This window comes from Saccostrea echinata, unplaced genomic scaffold, assembly GCF_033153115.1.
Source record: "Saccostrea echinata isolate AGI-Se365-2 ecotype Australia unplaced genomic scaffold, CSIRO_AGI_Sech_v1 ptg000012l, whole genome shotgun sequence".
In the NCBI taxonomy this organism is placed as follows: Eukaryota; Metazoa; Mollusca; class Bivalvia; order Ostreida; family Ostreidae; genus Saccostrea; species Saccostrea echinata.
The window spans coordinates 18,964,309-18,977,913 of NW_026889761.1; the positions used below are offsets into that span (position 1 = coordinate 18,964,309).

At 35.0% G+C, this 13,605-nt stretch overlaps 1 protein-coding gene across 1 annotated transcript in view; it reads left to right on the forward strand.

Annotated features, from left to right (window-relative positions):
• Positions 1 to 1,410: 1,410 nt before the first annotated feature.
• The window catches only part of LOC133185098 (uncharacterized), a 40,915-nt gene continuing 28,720 nt past the window's right edge, over positions 1,411 to 13,605 (forward strand). Inside the window, exons 1-7 of the mRNA XM_061320157.1 lie at positions 1,411 to 1,882; positions 2,271 to 2,382; positions 3,167 to 3,291; positions 4,593 to 4,708; positions 5,857 to 6,042; positions 6,833 to 8,444; positions 9,105 to 9,286. Of these exons, the coding sequence (XP_061176141.1) occupies positions 1,435 to 1,882; positions 2,271 to 2,382; positions 3,167 to 3,291; positions 4,593 to 4,708; positions 5,857 to 6,042; positions 6,833 to 8,444; positions 9,105 to 9,286 (2,781 nt within the window). The 5' untranslated portion in view covers positions 1,411 to 1,434. The remainder of the gene's footprint in view (positions 1,883 to 2,270; positions 2,383 to 3,166; positions 3,292 to 4,592; positions 4,709 to 5,856; positions 6,043 to 6,832; positions 8,445 to 9,104; positions 9,287 to 13,605) is intronic.

Genomic DNA, 13,605 nt, shown 5'->3' on the forward strand with positions numbered 1-13,605 from the left:
ACCCGAGTTTTCCGTCTTGGGAGCGTCGTTTATCCAATGTGGATATAAGGCAAGGCGCCTTCTTTTTATCATATCTGATATGATTAAATTCTAAAGTAAACGATATTTTAGGGATTTAATACTTCTAACTGTAACTTGGCGGTCTTTCATATCAAATTGCTCAACTATGGACACATCTCTTCCCCAGCTTGCTTTCACTGGGCAAGAGAACAAACATCATTTTTAACCATATCCCTTCTTTTACTAAAACAATCAATCCAATTAATGATTAAACTCCTGGCAAGTCTTTTGTCTTCATAAACTTTGTACAAAGTATTATATGCTATTGCAAAGGAATTTCCAAGATACCCATAAAACTTTACAGCAGTTCGTTGCTCGAGTACGACTGAGTCAATCATTTTTTGTCACAAGTAACCTACCTAATGACGTCATTTTCACATTGTGACGTCACAAACATGGATCAAAACATTACATAAAACTGCTATATATAGAACAAATGTATGACTATATGTGTACCAAATTTCATTCTGATCTGAATTGTGGTTTTGAAAATATAGAGATAGTTCGCGAACTTTTTGATCACCCCTCGTATACATGTATACCGCCTGGAAGTAAAGGTTTCCATATCTTCAGAGAATATTAATTAATCGATACATCGCAAATTTGTGTCCCATTGTGGTTCCAGTCTTGGGAATTTTCATGTTTAACACGCGCAACTCGTCATTTCAATTGTCAAATGGACCTTAATCCCCCACCCCTCACCCAATCCCAACCCTAAAGCAAAATTTGAAGTTAGAAGAATTCTCTTTTCGTGGGGGCTAGCCAAAGATTTTTTTCATCAGCTGTTACGTCCCGTTATCCTCTTTTTAGTGTTAGAGAGAGTGATTTATTTATCTATTTATTTTTTTTTTTATAAAAGGCTAGTTTTAGGTTATATTTTGGATTTTTCAGTTGTAATGACTTTGTAAATGTGTCATAGATAGAGAAATATTTTATTTTTAAAAAGTCGAAGAATCCTTGGGGTACGGAACATGGGGTGAGGGCCTGCTTGACTGGTTAAGTAATAGACTCTTCCATAAACTATTCGGTCATTCATTCAATCGGGTTAGGCCTTCCCTCTCCAATTACATAATATAGAGTCATACCGGAATTTGTTTTTCCGAACTGCCTGACTCAGATGAAAACGAAAGTAGAAATTGGTTTCCAACTAGGAACAGATGACAAAAGCTGTTTCCTATCACTATGGTATCTAAAGAACAACGTACACACATCACCGTTTCTGACAACAACCATGAATACAGGACTGAACCGGTTGCTAAGTACTGTACTTGAGATCTGTAAACTGGGTGCAAGGGCATGGCTTTGATATCTGTAAATTTTATATGAACATGATATCGAAAACTTAACATCAGAGGCACTTAGTCCTCCAATAATATGGATTATATTGACTTTGATTCGCCCAATGTTGGGGTCAGTGATACTCTCATTAGTCCATGGGACCTGATTCTCCACGGACTTTCCGAGGAACTGGACACCGATCAGAGCCTTTTACAAGAAGTATGCCAACGTGCAGTCCAGGACCTGGGGCCAGCATTTGCTGGAATTCAGAATGCTGACGATTTCTTCGCTGCTCTTGAAAACAATCTGAGTAACGACAAAGGTTTAATTCTTGACTATTTGATAGCTTTAGTAGATATTGTTAATTTATACAGACGTCAGGGGACTGAACCATTCAAAGATGTTTTACTGCAATATAAAAACCAGTTAACAAAATACAGAGAAGATTGTGCACGGGTCTCCAAATCTAAGGTTGAGGAATTCATAGGAAGAGAAGCAGACCTTAAAAATATAGAGGAAAATCTGAGAGGAAAAAAATATCAAGGTAATTAGCAAAAATAAATTTTATCATAACAAAAAAAAAAAAAAAAAAGATAATAAAAATTGTCCATAGGTTTTCAAGACCAAGTAGATATTGTGGGGGTGGGTGGAAACCCCTCCCCCCCCCCCCCATTATATTCCCTGTTTATACCATACAGTAGCAAAGCAATGCAAGATAAACTGCCGTTGTGCCCCTCTCAATAATATTTATGATGCCCCATTTCGATTTTTTTTTATTTGTCAGAGGATTTCTAATTGGTTGTCCCCCCCCCCCCCCCAAAAAGCCAAATTTAAAAACAAACTTAAATTGCTTTTTTTTCATTCGGGAATCTAAAAAGTTAACTGAATACATCATGTACATTAGTCAAATGAATTTTGTTCTAAAATTTTAGGCGTTGCAATCTGTGGAATGGGTGGGATTGGAAAAACAAGTCTGGCTACAGAGGTCTGCTACAGACTGCAGCATGCAAGAGAGAAATGGCATGTTGAGACCATAGACATGAGGTAAGTTAGTAGTATTTGTAATTTTGTAAAATCTAAAAGAATTAATAAAAGTTTAATATTTGTTATGTTTCCTCTTGCCATACTGTTTTGATCTATGTGTAAAATCATAGGCACCACATGCAACAAATGAATCTAATTAAAATGAGATCTTTGACCCACTCTAAGTAGATCCTAAGACCATCCTTAAAAAATTGTTTGTTTGGAATTGCCACCTGGGAAGTTTCAGACCCTGGAAGGAGAAAGGGAAATTATTATTTTTTTTTAAATTAAAGTTAAATTAAAAAATTATGATAAAAATCCTAGTAAGCAGTGAGCACATTATTTTCTGCCTTTTTGTAAAGGGTGTCTCCCATCAACAAGGAACCCAGTTTTGCTTAGATCCGACACTCACTTTAAGTGATTGGGTGGCACATGTGATAACTGGCCAAGAATTGATTGAATAAAATAATCTTCTTATTTATGGTTAATAAAATTTTTCCAGGAGGGGTCATTTCAATGAGGCGGGAGGCAATTCCAAACAAACCATAATTTTATTTTGGCCTAAACAATATAGCAATCCAGTTGGTGTGGATCAAAGACTAATTTTAATTACATTGCACATGCAATGAAATTTTTTTGCCCCCCCCCCCCAAAAAAAATAGATATTGTTATTTATATTCTGACCAATGTGATCTCAAATATTTTTTTAGAATGACAGCATTTTGTAGAGAAATTAATTGTTTACCTGTGCATTACCCTTGGATATTTTGACGAGTCATTCAGATTCTGTGTGCCTCTTTTTCAGAGAGAAGGAAGATTTGGTAGACTTACTGCGAGATCTGGTTACTGCAGTAGGGCAGGAATGTAACAGTGCAGAAGTTGTAGACCTGTACTCAGAATTAATCACAGGACTGAGAGGATTGAAAGCCAGTAAAAAATTTAAAATACTAGTATATACTTAACATAAAGTAAATGCAGGAAGGGTATTTCTTTCTCAGTGTAATCTGGCTGCATCAGTTGCCATGGGACTTATAGCTTTGTTAGAAGAACATTTGCTCCAATGTTTAAGATTCAGATCTTTATCAGATATCTATATTTTTCACCAGGTTCACTTACTGCAAATGCCTGAAACAAAGAGGCTATAAATCCTCCATACCAGAGCCTACATTGTGTGTTAGAGAGGGGGATGTTGATATTCTTTTTGGATTAGATGCATTTGAACCCAGAGGTTCATTTTAGAAAGCAATCACATAATTACAGGCGCGGATCCAGGAATTTTTTTCCAGGAAGGGTCCATCTAAGTAAAAAAAAACTTTCAACCCAAAAATTCCTTGACAAACTATATTCCCTTCCCAAACGTATTAAACCCAGAAATATTCTTGACAAGCAAAAAAACAAAAAACAAAAAACAAAACAAAAACAAACCTAAAATCCATTTCTCAAAGGTGCAAAACACCTATTTTGTGGTGGTGTTGGTGGGGTCCACATTTTCTGGGGGGGGGGGGATCCAAAGTTATTTTTTTCTTTCCTTCAGTATATACATTTAATAACTCTGCAAATTCCAGGGAGGGTCCATACCCCCCCCCCCCCAACCCCCCCAACCCCCTAGATCCGTGCATGAATTAGTACAGTTCAGGGTTTGAATCATTATCATATTCCTACATTGTCATATTTAGTGATTGCTTATCTATGTAGTTTAGATTTACAAAGGTGCAACTGAAGACAATTTGAAAATTTCTGAATGTATCATTAAACAATCGCAATGCTGAGTAATTTAATAACATGGCTTGGAATGATTCTTACATAAATGGAGTTAAAAATCACACTAACATACTGCTAATTTAATGATGATAGTAAAGTAATAATATTTTTCTTGCCAGAAAAATATTTCTTAAATACCATATAGGGTGTCCAGTAAACTGAATTTTAAGTTGTGCTACAGATCTAAACTTCGTTATCATATTTGATCAAAACTAAACAAAGTTCATGAATTTTCAGGTCTAAAAATCTTTGTGTATAATTTTATTCCAGTAATTTTCCAAGTTTTTCCATGAATTATATTACAAGGCTCTCTGTATCTTTTTATTAAAATGGGTACAATTCTAATTCAAAAGTAATTTTTGTACCGGTACCCTTGAGAATGTGGAGCATATTCAAGCACATGTTATCGTACTAGAATTATACAACATTATTATTTTTTAATCAATTTTTTCCACATCTTTAAATTCTAGGGACAATTTTCTTCATGGATAACCTGGATGATATGATGAAAAGCAGTGAAAGAAAGGAGCAGTTGCTGAAATTTTTGGAAAAATTCAGTCTTGATACAAAAGTACTAGATACCAAGGTAGCCAATGTAATTTATTAGCAAATATAATATGCTCAGCTACACGTGCAGTAAAACAGGCTTAGCAGAGTGCCCGAGACTAACAATTCTAATTCGTTATAAATATTTTTTGTTTTCTCAGTTTAGTGCATAAATGAGCTCTTTGGCATTGTTTTCTATTTATAGCATATTTTGGCAAAATTATCAAGAAAAGGGGGTGGGGTGGGGGTGGGGAGCAGCCCTATAGAATGGGCCAGTATTTGTAACATACAAGGCAAACAAAGTTGTAAAGAAAATTCTTCTTTAATGTACATTTTCATAAACAAAGCAATTATCATTTTAACATGAATTGTATTGCAGGAAGACTGGTAGTTTCAACTTCTCATGCTTTGTTGATATTGAAATTGTGCAATGCAAGGGAGGATTTCCCAGTGATAATAAATATATATGTATATTCATATCGCTACAATTGATTTTGTTTAAGGTGCTTAACCCCCTTCCTATATATATTAGGAATGGCAATTTGTAATCGGTTAACCGGTTACTGGTTGGAACGATGGTAATCGGTTAGAAAATTTGTAATCGGTTAGTCAGAAAAAATTAATATATGTGTAAATTTGAGTACAATTTCCTGAAAATTCAATTAAGAAATACAATTGAAATGTTAGCATTTTCACCTATCTTTTTAAGCTGATTTAGAGGTGATAAAGGCTCTCTTGATTGATATCATGCCTCTCCCCATGGTTATAAAGTTTGTGAAACTTTACTAATCACAGAATATCTCCAAAATTTCTCCAGTGAAAACATTTCCATGTTTTTAGTACTGTACTTTGAAAATTGCTAGAAAGCGATTCCCTGCTTCAAGAGACTACCTGTCATATGTGACAATTTTAGAATTTCCCTTGATAGGTCACTTAATACATGTTTTACTGTAAATATTATTTACCCAGGGTCAAGGTTATTAATATATAGAGTGGTTTTGAAGTCATATTACAAAGTTATTTCTGCTACAGCTTTCAAACTCTGATTGAATGATTTAAATCACAAGTTTTATAACTTGTTGTTCATGGCCCAAAATTGTGTCATTATTTAGATCCAAGGTCATCAAGGCTGATTTTTGTTAAGAAATCAAAATTATCTAGAACTAAGATGTGTTTATATGCCCACAGGTTCGAATATTGCTGACTGTGCGACAAAAATTGGTTACTGAGGAGAAACTGAATGTGTCAACATTTATCAGAAAGATATCCAGAAGTGCTGAAAGACTTGGTCAGTTGTTTGAAGTAGAACTACAAAGACTGAATCAACAGGAAGGTGTTTTACTGTTCAAAGCTTGTTGTAGAAGACCATTTACAGTAAGTGAAGTTACAGTTTAAAGATCAGACTGTTTGGTACATAGTAAAGAAATTAACTGAAAGATAAGTAACTCTGCAGCCAAAATGATAGATCATTCAAATGATATTGTGTATATATAGTAAAAACAGTTACAAGGCAGTTTACTACAATTAAAGTTTAAATGTCAGTATACTACCCAGAGGATATTCAATGTTTTGTAGTTGGATGTGGAATTTATTTCACGAGTGGGGCAGGATATGTTCACGAGTGCGAAGAAGCAGGAGTGAAAATGAAAAAAGAATTGTCTCAGAATTGTTTCAACTACAAAACATTGAATGTTCTGTTTATTATATTTTCTTTGATTTTCCCTTTACCTTCCTTTTTTCATAACATGGTGTCATAGGCTCTGACGTCATACTTGAGTGCTTGTGAGACAAATGTGAGATTGAAAATAGTAAACATGGATTTTAACAACAATTAAGAGAAACCTTTGGCAGTTTTGGTATTTGTTAGCATGGTTTATTTACTCTCACTATCTTTTAACAGGATAGGTAGCATTTTTGTAATACTCTTTGTGAAGGAAAAGAAAATAAAAAATTTTGCTGCACCATTGATATTTCTCCACGATGTGAAAAATATTGCTTTTATTTAATAAATAAATTCAGTATTTTACTGTTGAAAATGTAATAAAATGTTATACTTGACTATTTGTCTTGTTTAGAATTTCAGAGCAATTAATTTAAGGGAAGTTGGTAAGATTCTTTACTCCATAAACATTTGACTCAAAGCTGATTTTACCTCATGTTTCAGGCTCCCCCTGAAAACGAGGTCTGTCGGAAGATTGTAGATTTATGTGGAGGAAGTCCACTGGCCATCAAATCTGTTGGGGCAGCTGTCAGAAGTGGGAAGGTTAATCCTGAAATGTTGGCCCAAAAGCTCGAAAAAGATTTCCCAGGTCTGAAAATGGAAAGTAAATGTCTCACTCAAACATTTGAAACCTTAGACAAACTGAAAAAAGATATCATGGTAAAGTTACATGTGTTTGGGACAGCTAAGTTTGACTTGGCCTGTGCAGCTTTTGTGTTAGGTGAGGACACTTTGAAGTATGAAAACCCAATTACTGCAATCACCAATGCAAATTTGATATATCTGAAGAGCCGCCATTTTGTAGAGGTTGATGACTTGACCAAAATGGAGAATGAAGATATTCAAACAGAATCAAAGAGTGTAAAATTTTCTCTACATCCATTAGTCCATGAATTTCTCTCTCAAATTGCAAATAATGAAATGTTTAAACAAGCAGATAATGAGGCAAAATGTTTGTTCATTGAGTATGTAGAGAAGAAAAACAGTGACATTTTTGAGAAATTTGAGAAAAACTGTGTGAAGGCATGGAAAGATTTGAAAGACTTCAAGGTTCATTTGAAAACATACTATGACTTGATCCAAAACATAACCCCTGATTTTCTTAAATTAAGGAAGAGTTCAAGATCAATATTGACTTGTAAAAGAATATCAGAAGTGGCAGATCTATTTCTTGAAGATTACGTTAAGTTTAAGCTGCTTGAAAAATTCATTGAGCAGTCAAAGTCAAGGGGTGATTTCTTGGAAACTGCGTTATGGCAGGTACATCTGGGAAGAAAATTTTTTGAAAGTGACAGAAATGAAATAGCTGAAAATATTCTCAACTGTATTCTAACAGAAACATTACCCAGTTTTCCCCTGGAATATGGAAGTCTTGGTCCATTTGTTGAAGTAGCAGGTGCAACTTTTTATTTTGCTGGAAAGCTATGTCTCAAAGACAGAAAATATTCCGAGGCACTAGTCTACTTCGAAAATGCTAAGCAACTTTGGGCTAACAAACTAGAGAAGACCGTGAGAAACAAATACAGTATTGATCTAGCATTGGTGTACAATTCTTTAGGAAAAGTGCATGCAAATCTAACACCACCAAATCTTCAAAAATCAAAATACAATCACTTGAAGGCATTTCGTATTGCATACAAAAAGTCTGAAAACTTCAACAACATTGATATTCCTCTGTATATTCACAATATCGGGAGATGTTTTTACAGAGAAGGAAATGAAAATGAGACAAGAAGCAAAAAAGATGAAGCCAAGCAATGCTTCAGAGATGCAGAGAATTATTACAAACAGGCTATGAAACTGTTCAGACATTTTAAAATGGAAAAGTTTGACAGCTTTGCAGAAGTGCAGCGATCCCTAGCTTTTGCAGAGATGAAGTTGAGGGAGATGGGATTAGCTGAGGATGACATAGTAAAGGCTTATGAGTTGAGAAAGTTGGTCATGTCCCCTCCCCATGAAGCCATCACCACCACAGTGCATGATGTAGCCACAATAAGGATAGAAAGGGCCATTTATCTTTACTGGGAGTACTTTCAGAAAAAAATAGGAGACAAATGTAAGAATTTTTGTTTATTACATATTTTTTTGTGTAGTTTACCTCATAAAAATTGAATAATGCATCCATATATGGGTGTATACCATGGTTACCAGCAGACATGCTCCATATGCAGCATCTGGTGCATTTCGTGGACAATTTAACAGGTTAGAATTCAGGGATCAGGTTCATTACCAAGAAACTATATATAGCCTACCTGGGCCAAATTTGCATGGATATTGCATCCAAGGATACACACTTCAAGACATTCTTTGAAATGTCTGCGTCTGATATATATTTTTTGGATGATTAAACAGGTTAAAAGTTTTTGGAGCAGGTTTACTCTTAAGTAAAAGTATAAGCTCTACTCAAACCAAACTTGCATGAACATTGCCTCTAGGGATGCACACTTAAAAAATTCAGTTGATGTGGAATATTGCATAACATCTTTATTTTCCTGAGACTGTAAATGCCTGAAAATGATTTTGTGAGGAGTGAACAGACAGACAGTCATGGTAAATCAGAAATTCTCCTCTCATGGGGGGAACATAATAATTTTAAAAGTATATGTTGCCAAGTTGTAATTTTTTTAAACATAAAATTTTATTGGTCAGTGTTTCAATCAGAGAATCTTTTGGCAAGGGAATTTTTTTTAGAATGGCATATATTTTTGAATTGCAGATGAGCCCATTAACAAGTTATATGAGGCCATTGCAGACTATGAACATGTGATGCATTTAACAAAACTTGGAGGTCTGCCCATGGATCATCCAGAATACCAACACATAAAGAATAACCATATCTGGGCTCTGACACAGGTCAAAGAAAACAAGAAAATAGCCAAAGCTGTCCAGTTCTATAAGGTCAGAATGTTGATAAAGATCCAAATCAAAAGTTAATTTCCATTAAGATGATGTTTCCAGCAAGTAATATATTTAAATTTGTTGAAAAAAGGTGAAGATAATGAATAGTGAAAATTAATAAACACAAATCTGTGAACAGGGCATAAAACATGGACCCCTGGAAGTTCCGGGATCAGGTTCCTAGGAAGAATAGACATCCACTGTCGACCAGTCACACCCGCTGTGAGCCCTAAGCATTGATCAGATAAACGGAATATTCGGTAGTCAAGTGTAAGAACAAGATGTGTTTGTAAAACACTGATGCCCCCATATAGCAACTTATAGCGAAGGTTAAACTTTCTCAAATGCAAATGAAATATGTTGGTACCCAAAGTAAGGTCTTGTCTCAAGGAATATACCTGTGATGGAAGTCCTAGCAGCAACCGTTGAAAAGATATGGAAAAGGTTAAAGTTTTTCAAAAGTAAGTCAAACATCAAGGTCAAATGGTCAAAAGTAATAGTCACCATAGAAAAGGCCTTCTCACAAGAAATAGACATGTGAAATATGAAAACCCTAGCACCAACTGTTCAAAAGATATGGCCAAGGTTAAAGTTTTTCAAAAGTATTCAAACACCAAGGTCAAGGTCAAAGGGTCAAAGTTGTTGATATCCAAAGGAAGGTCTTGTCACAAAAATTACATATGTGAAGTAGGAAAGCCCTAGCACCAACCGTTCAAAAGTTATGGCTAAGATTAAAGTTTTTTTCAAAAGTAAGTCAAACTCCTAGGTCAATGTTAAAGGGTCAAAGTTGTTGGTATCTAAAGGAAGGGCTTGTCACAAAGATTACACATGTGAAGTATGAAAGCCCTAGCACCAAATGTTTAAAAGTTATGGCCAAAGTTAAAGTTTTCCAAAAATAGGTCAAACTCCAAGGTCAAGGTCAAAAGTTTAAAGTTGTTGGTATCCAAAGGAAGGTCTTAACACAGGGATTGCACATGTGAAGTAGCCTTAGCACCAACTGTTCAAAAGTCATGGCCAAGGTTAAAGTTGGGTAAAATTTTGAAAACTGGGTCAAATCCCAAGGTTAGAAGGTCAAATATGGTACCCAAAGAAAGGTCTTGTCACAACAAAATACACATGTGAAATATGAAAGCTATAGCTCCAATAGGGCTGGGACGATATATCGAGATATCGATAATATCGATTCAATGTGAGGATGATACGCATATCGATACGTATGAAGAAATATCGACATATCGCCCAAAAAAATCTGACTCATGTTTTTCTTTGTTTACTTAACATTTTGGGTTTAATATCTTAAATAAATTTGCTTAATTTAAATATAAATATGAAATACACAATAATTAAGATCACTTGTGCAAAATAATTAAGTTTTACAACAGATATACAATTTCTTTGAATAATTTATTCTTATTTGCGAAGAAATGTTTTGTTCATTTCAATATAAAAAAAGAAGTTATAACCAATTAAACATATCGTGATACATATCGTATCGTGGCTCAAATATCGGGATACGTATCGATATAGAAAAAGTTGTATCGTCCCAGAACTAGGCTCCAACCACTCAGAAGATATGAGCAATATTAACGTTTTTTCGGACAAACAGATAAACAGACAAACAGACAGAAGGAAGGACGGACAGGGCAAAAACTTTATACCCCCAAATCTTCGATACAGGGGCATAACAAGGGCCTAACAATTGGTATGAAAAACATCAGCCAAAATACTATCCAATGATAGATTATATTTGCTCAAAAGGTTGTTATAACGACCATAGAATTTACCAATGAGGTTATTGAAATCCCTGTAATGTCAGCTCAAATTGATCGAACTTGGAGCATGTTCTTGAGTTTCCAATAAGTTGGGAGATGTAAACCCCAATTGCAGGTGATAGCCAAATATTACTACATGAATAGGAAAGTTGACGATGGAAAACCTGAAGTCAACTCTTTTGTCATACAATTTGGTTGTTAGTTGGCCCTTATTGTCTATAGTCAATAAAGCATCCAAATATGAAACAGATGTGGCAGACTCTGTGGTGTCTTTTATTTCAAGTTCACTGGGATATATCGAAACAATATAAGAATGGAAATAACTATTGTTAATTAATAAAACGCTGTCAATATATCTGAATGTCAAATTGAAGGCCACAGAAAGTGTTTTTGTTGTCTTCTCATGTAGAAGTTGTTGAATAGATTCTGCTTCATAAGAATATAAAAACAGTTTGACTAACAAAGGAGTACAATTAGTGCCCGTTGAAATTCCAACAAATTTCAATTTCAATTACCGTGTTTCCATGTGGTCTTTCAGTTCGGAATTTGCAAATATGAAGGAATCATGGACTGATCCCGGCCATTTACAAACAATGTTTGTGAACCTAACGATAAGAAATTAATAATCATCATCATGCATCAACTATTTATGTAATACAAACATTGGAATTCATTGAATACATGTAAACAGTATATTAACAATATGAATTATCTATATGAACTGATATTGACACTCGGTTTTTACAAGATAAATGCTATTTAGATGGTGTCTTCCGACTTAGCCAAAATTCTGAAATTGTTACAGGTGACTGGTTTTGGCTAGATGGGAATGGTGTACAGGTAAGGGGAGGGAGAGAACAAAAGAAATTAATTACAGGTGACCTATAGTCTGTTTTAGGTTACCAAAGAAAGTTTTAAAATGATACAAAAAAAAAATAATAATAATGCGATGAAGGGTAAATGAAAAAAAAAAATTGAATAAATTAGTGTCAATTTTAAATAAATACATTTAAGTACAGTTGTAGCGTTTTTCTTGCACGAACCTTAGAGAGGCATCCGCCACCACTTGCACGTTCATGGCATGAAAGCCTTTTCGACACACTTATTCAGGCTCGTTTTCTTTGGGAGCCATAATGGGTATTAGAGTGCCATCGATGGCCCCAATAACATTAGGAAACCCCGCTATTTGATAAAAATGGTGCTTGGTGACTAAAGCCTCATTCGCTGAAATATAAAAGTATGAATAGAAATATATTGGAAATATATGCAAGAAATTTCTTTTTCATGCATGAAAATGGGACCTATAATTCGTGACATAATCATAAATCATCCTCAATCTGTTTCTTATCATTGTTTCATTATTTAAAAATTTTCGGGATTCTTTAAAATTTTATGTTATACAGGCACATCATTGGGGAGGGGGGGGGGGCTCTGCCCATTCACATTGTTGAGAATATTGTGTTGTTATTAAAGTTTGAGAATTGTAACTAAATGGCTATGTACACCTTTGTTGCAGATTGATGAAATATTTCTTTTTTAATTTAGTAGAGTTGGACCCCCTTTCCAATGCGTTTTCCTATTTTGGTATTTTTATTAGCTCACCTGAGCTGAAAGCTCAAGTGAGCTTTTCTGATCACCCGTTGTCCGTCCGTCCGTCTGTCCGTCCGCCTGTCAAATCATGACCCCCGCGGGTAGGGTGGGGCCACAATAGGGAATCAAAGTTTTACATAGAAAATTAATATCTTCAAAATTCTTCTTCTCAGAAAAGCTGAAACTTATGTGGAAGCATCCTGGTGTAGTGTATATTCTAAATTGTTAAAATCATGACCCCTGGGGGTAGGGCGGGGCCACAATAGGGAATTCAAGTTTTACATTGAAATATGTAGTAAAATCTGCTTCTGAAGAACCACTGGGCCAGAAAAGCTGAAACTTATGTGGAAGCATCCTGTTGGTTAGTGTAGATTCTAAATTGTTCATATCATGACCACGGGGGGGGGGGGGGGATGTAGGGCGAGGCCACAAAAGGTATAACAATGTAGGAAATCAGGTGAAGAACAGCAGGGACAAAGTTATTCAGGTGAGCGTTGTGGCCCATGGGCCTCTTGTTTATTTGCTTGTCGAAGTTTTTCGGGTATTTGTCAATTATTTTTTCCTATCCCCACTTTACTTTGAAAAACCATTTATATAAATTTTATGAGGGGACATTTTTAAAAAGATATTTAGTTCCGAAGAGGTTAATTTGTCGGCCATTTAGCATGTGTAGCCTAGTTGTTTTCAGATCCCTCGGGCGGAACGTTAAATCCGTGTTTGTATCTTTAAAATAAGAAATCCATATATATATTTTATACATTCGCCATTTTCACAGTATTCGTGCTAATTGTGTTGCACTTGGACCAAAAATATAACAAGTCATACAGCACGTTATTGACGTGTTTTCTAGAAAGTTCAATACCTCTGCACGTGAGTCCCAAATTTTTTTTATATAAGCATTCTTATGAAAAAGTTATGTGAAGTCAAATTTTGAGCGAGACCTTGTGTTGCGGACAC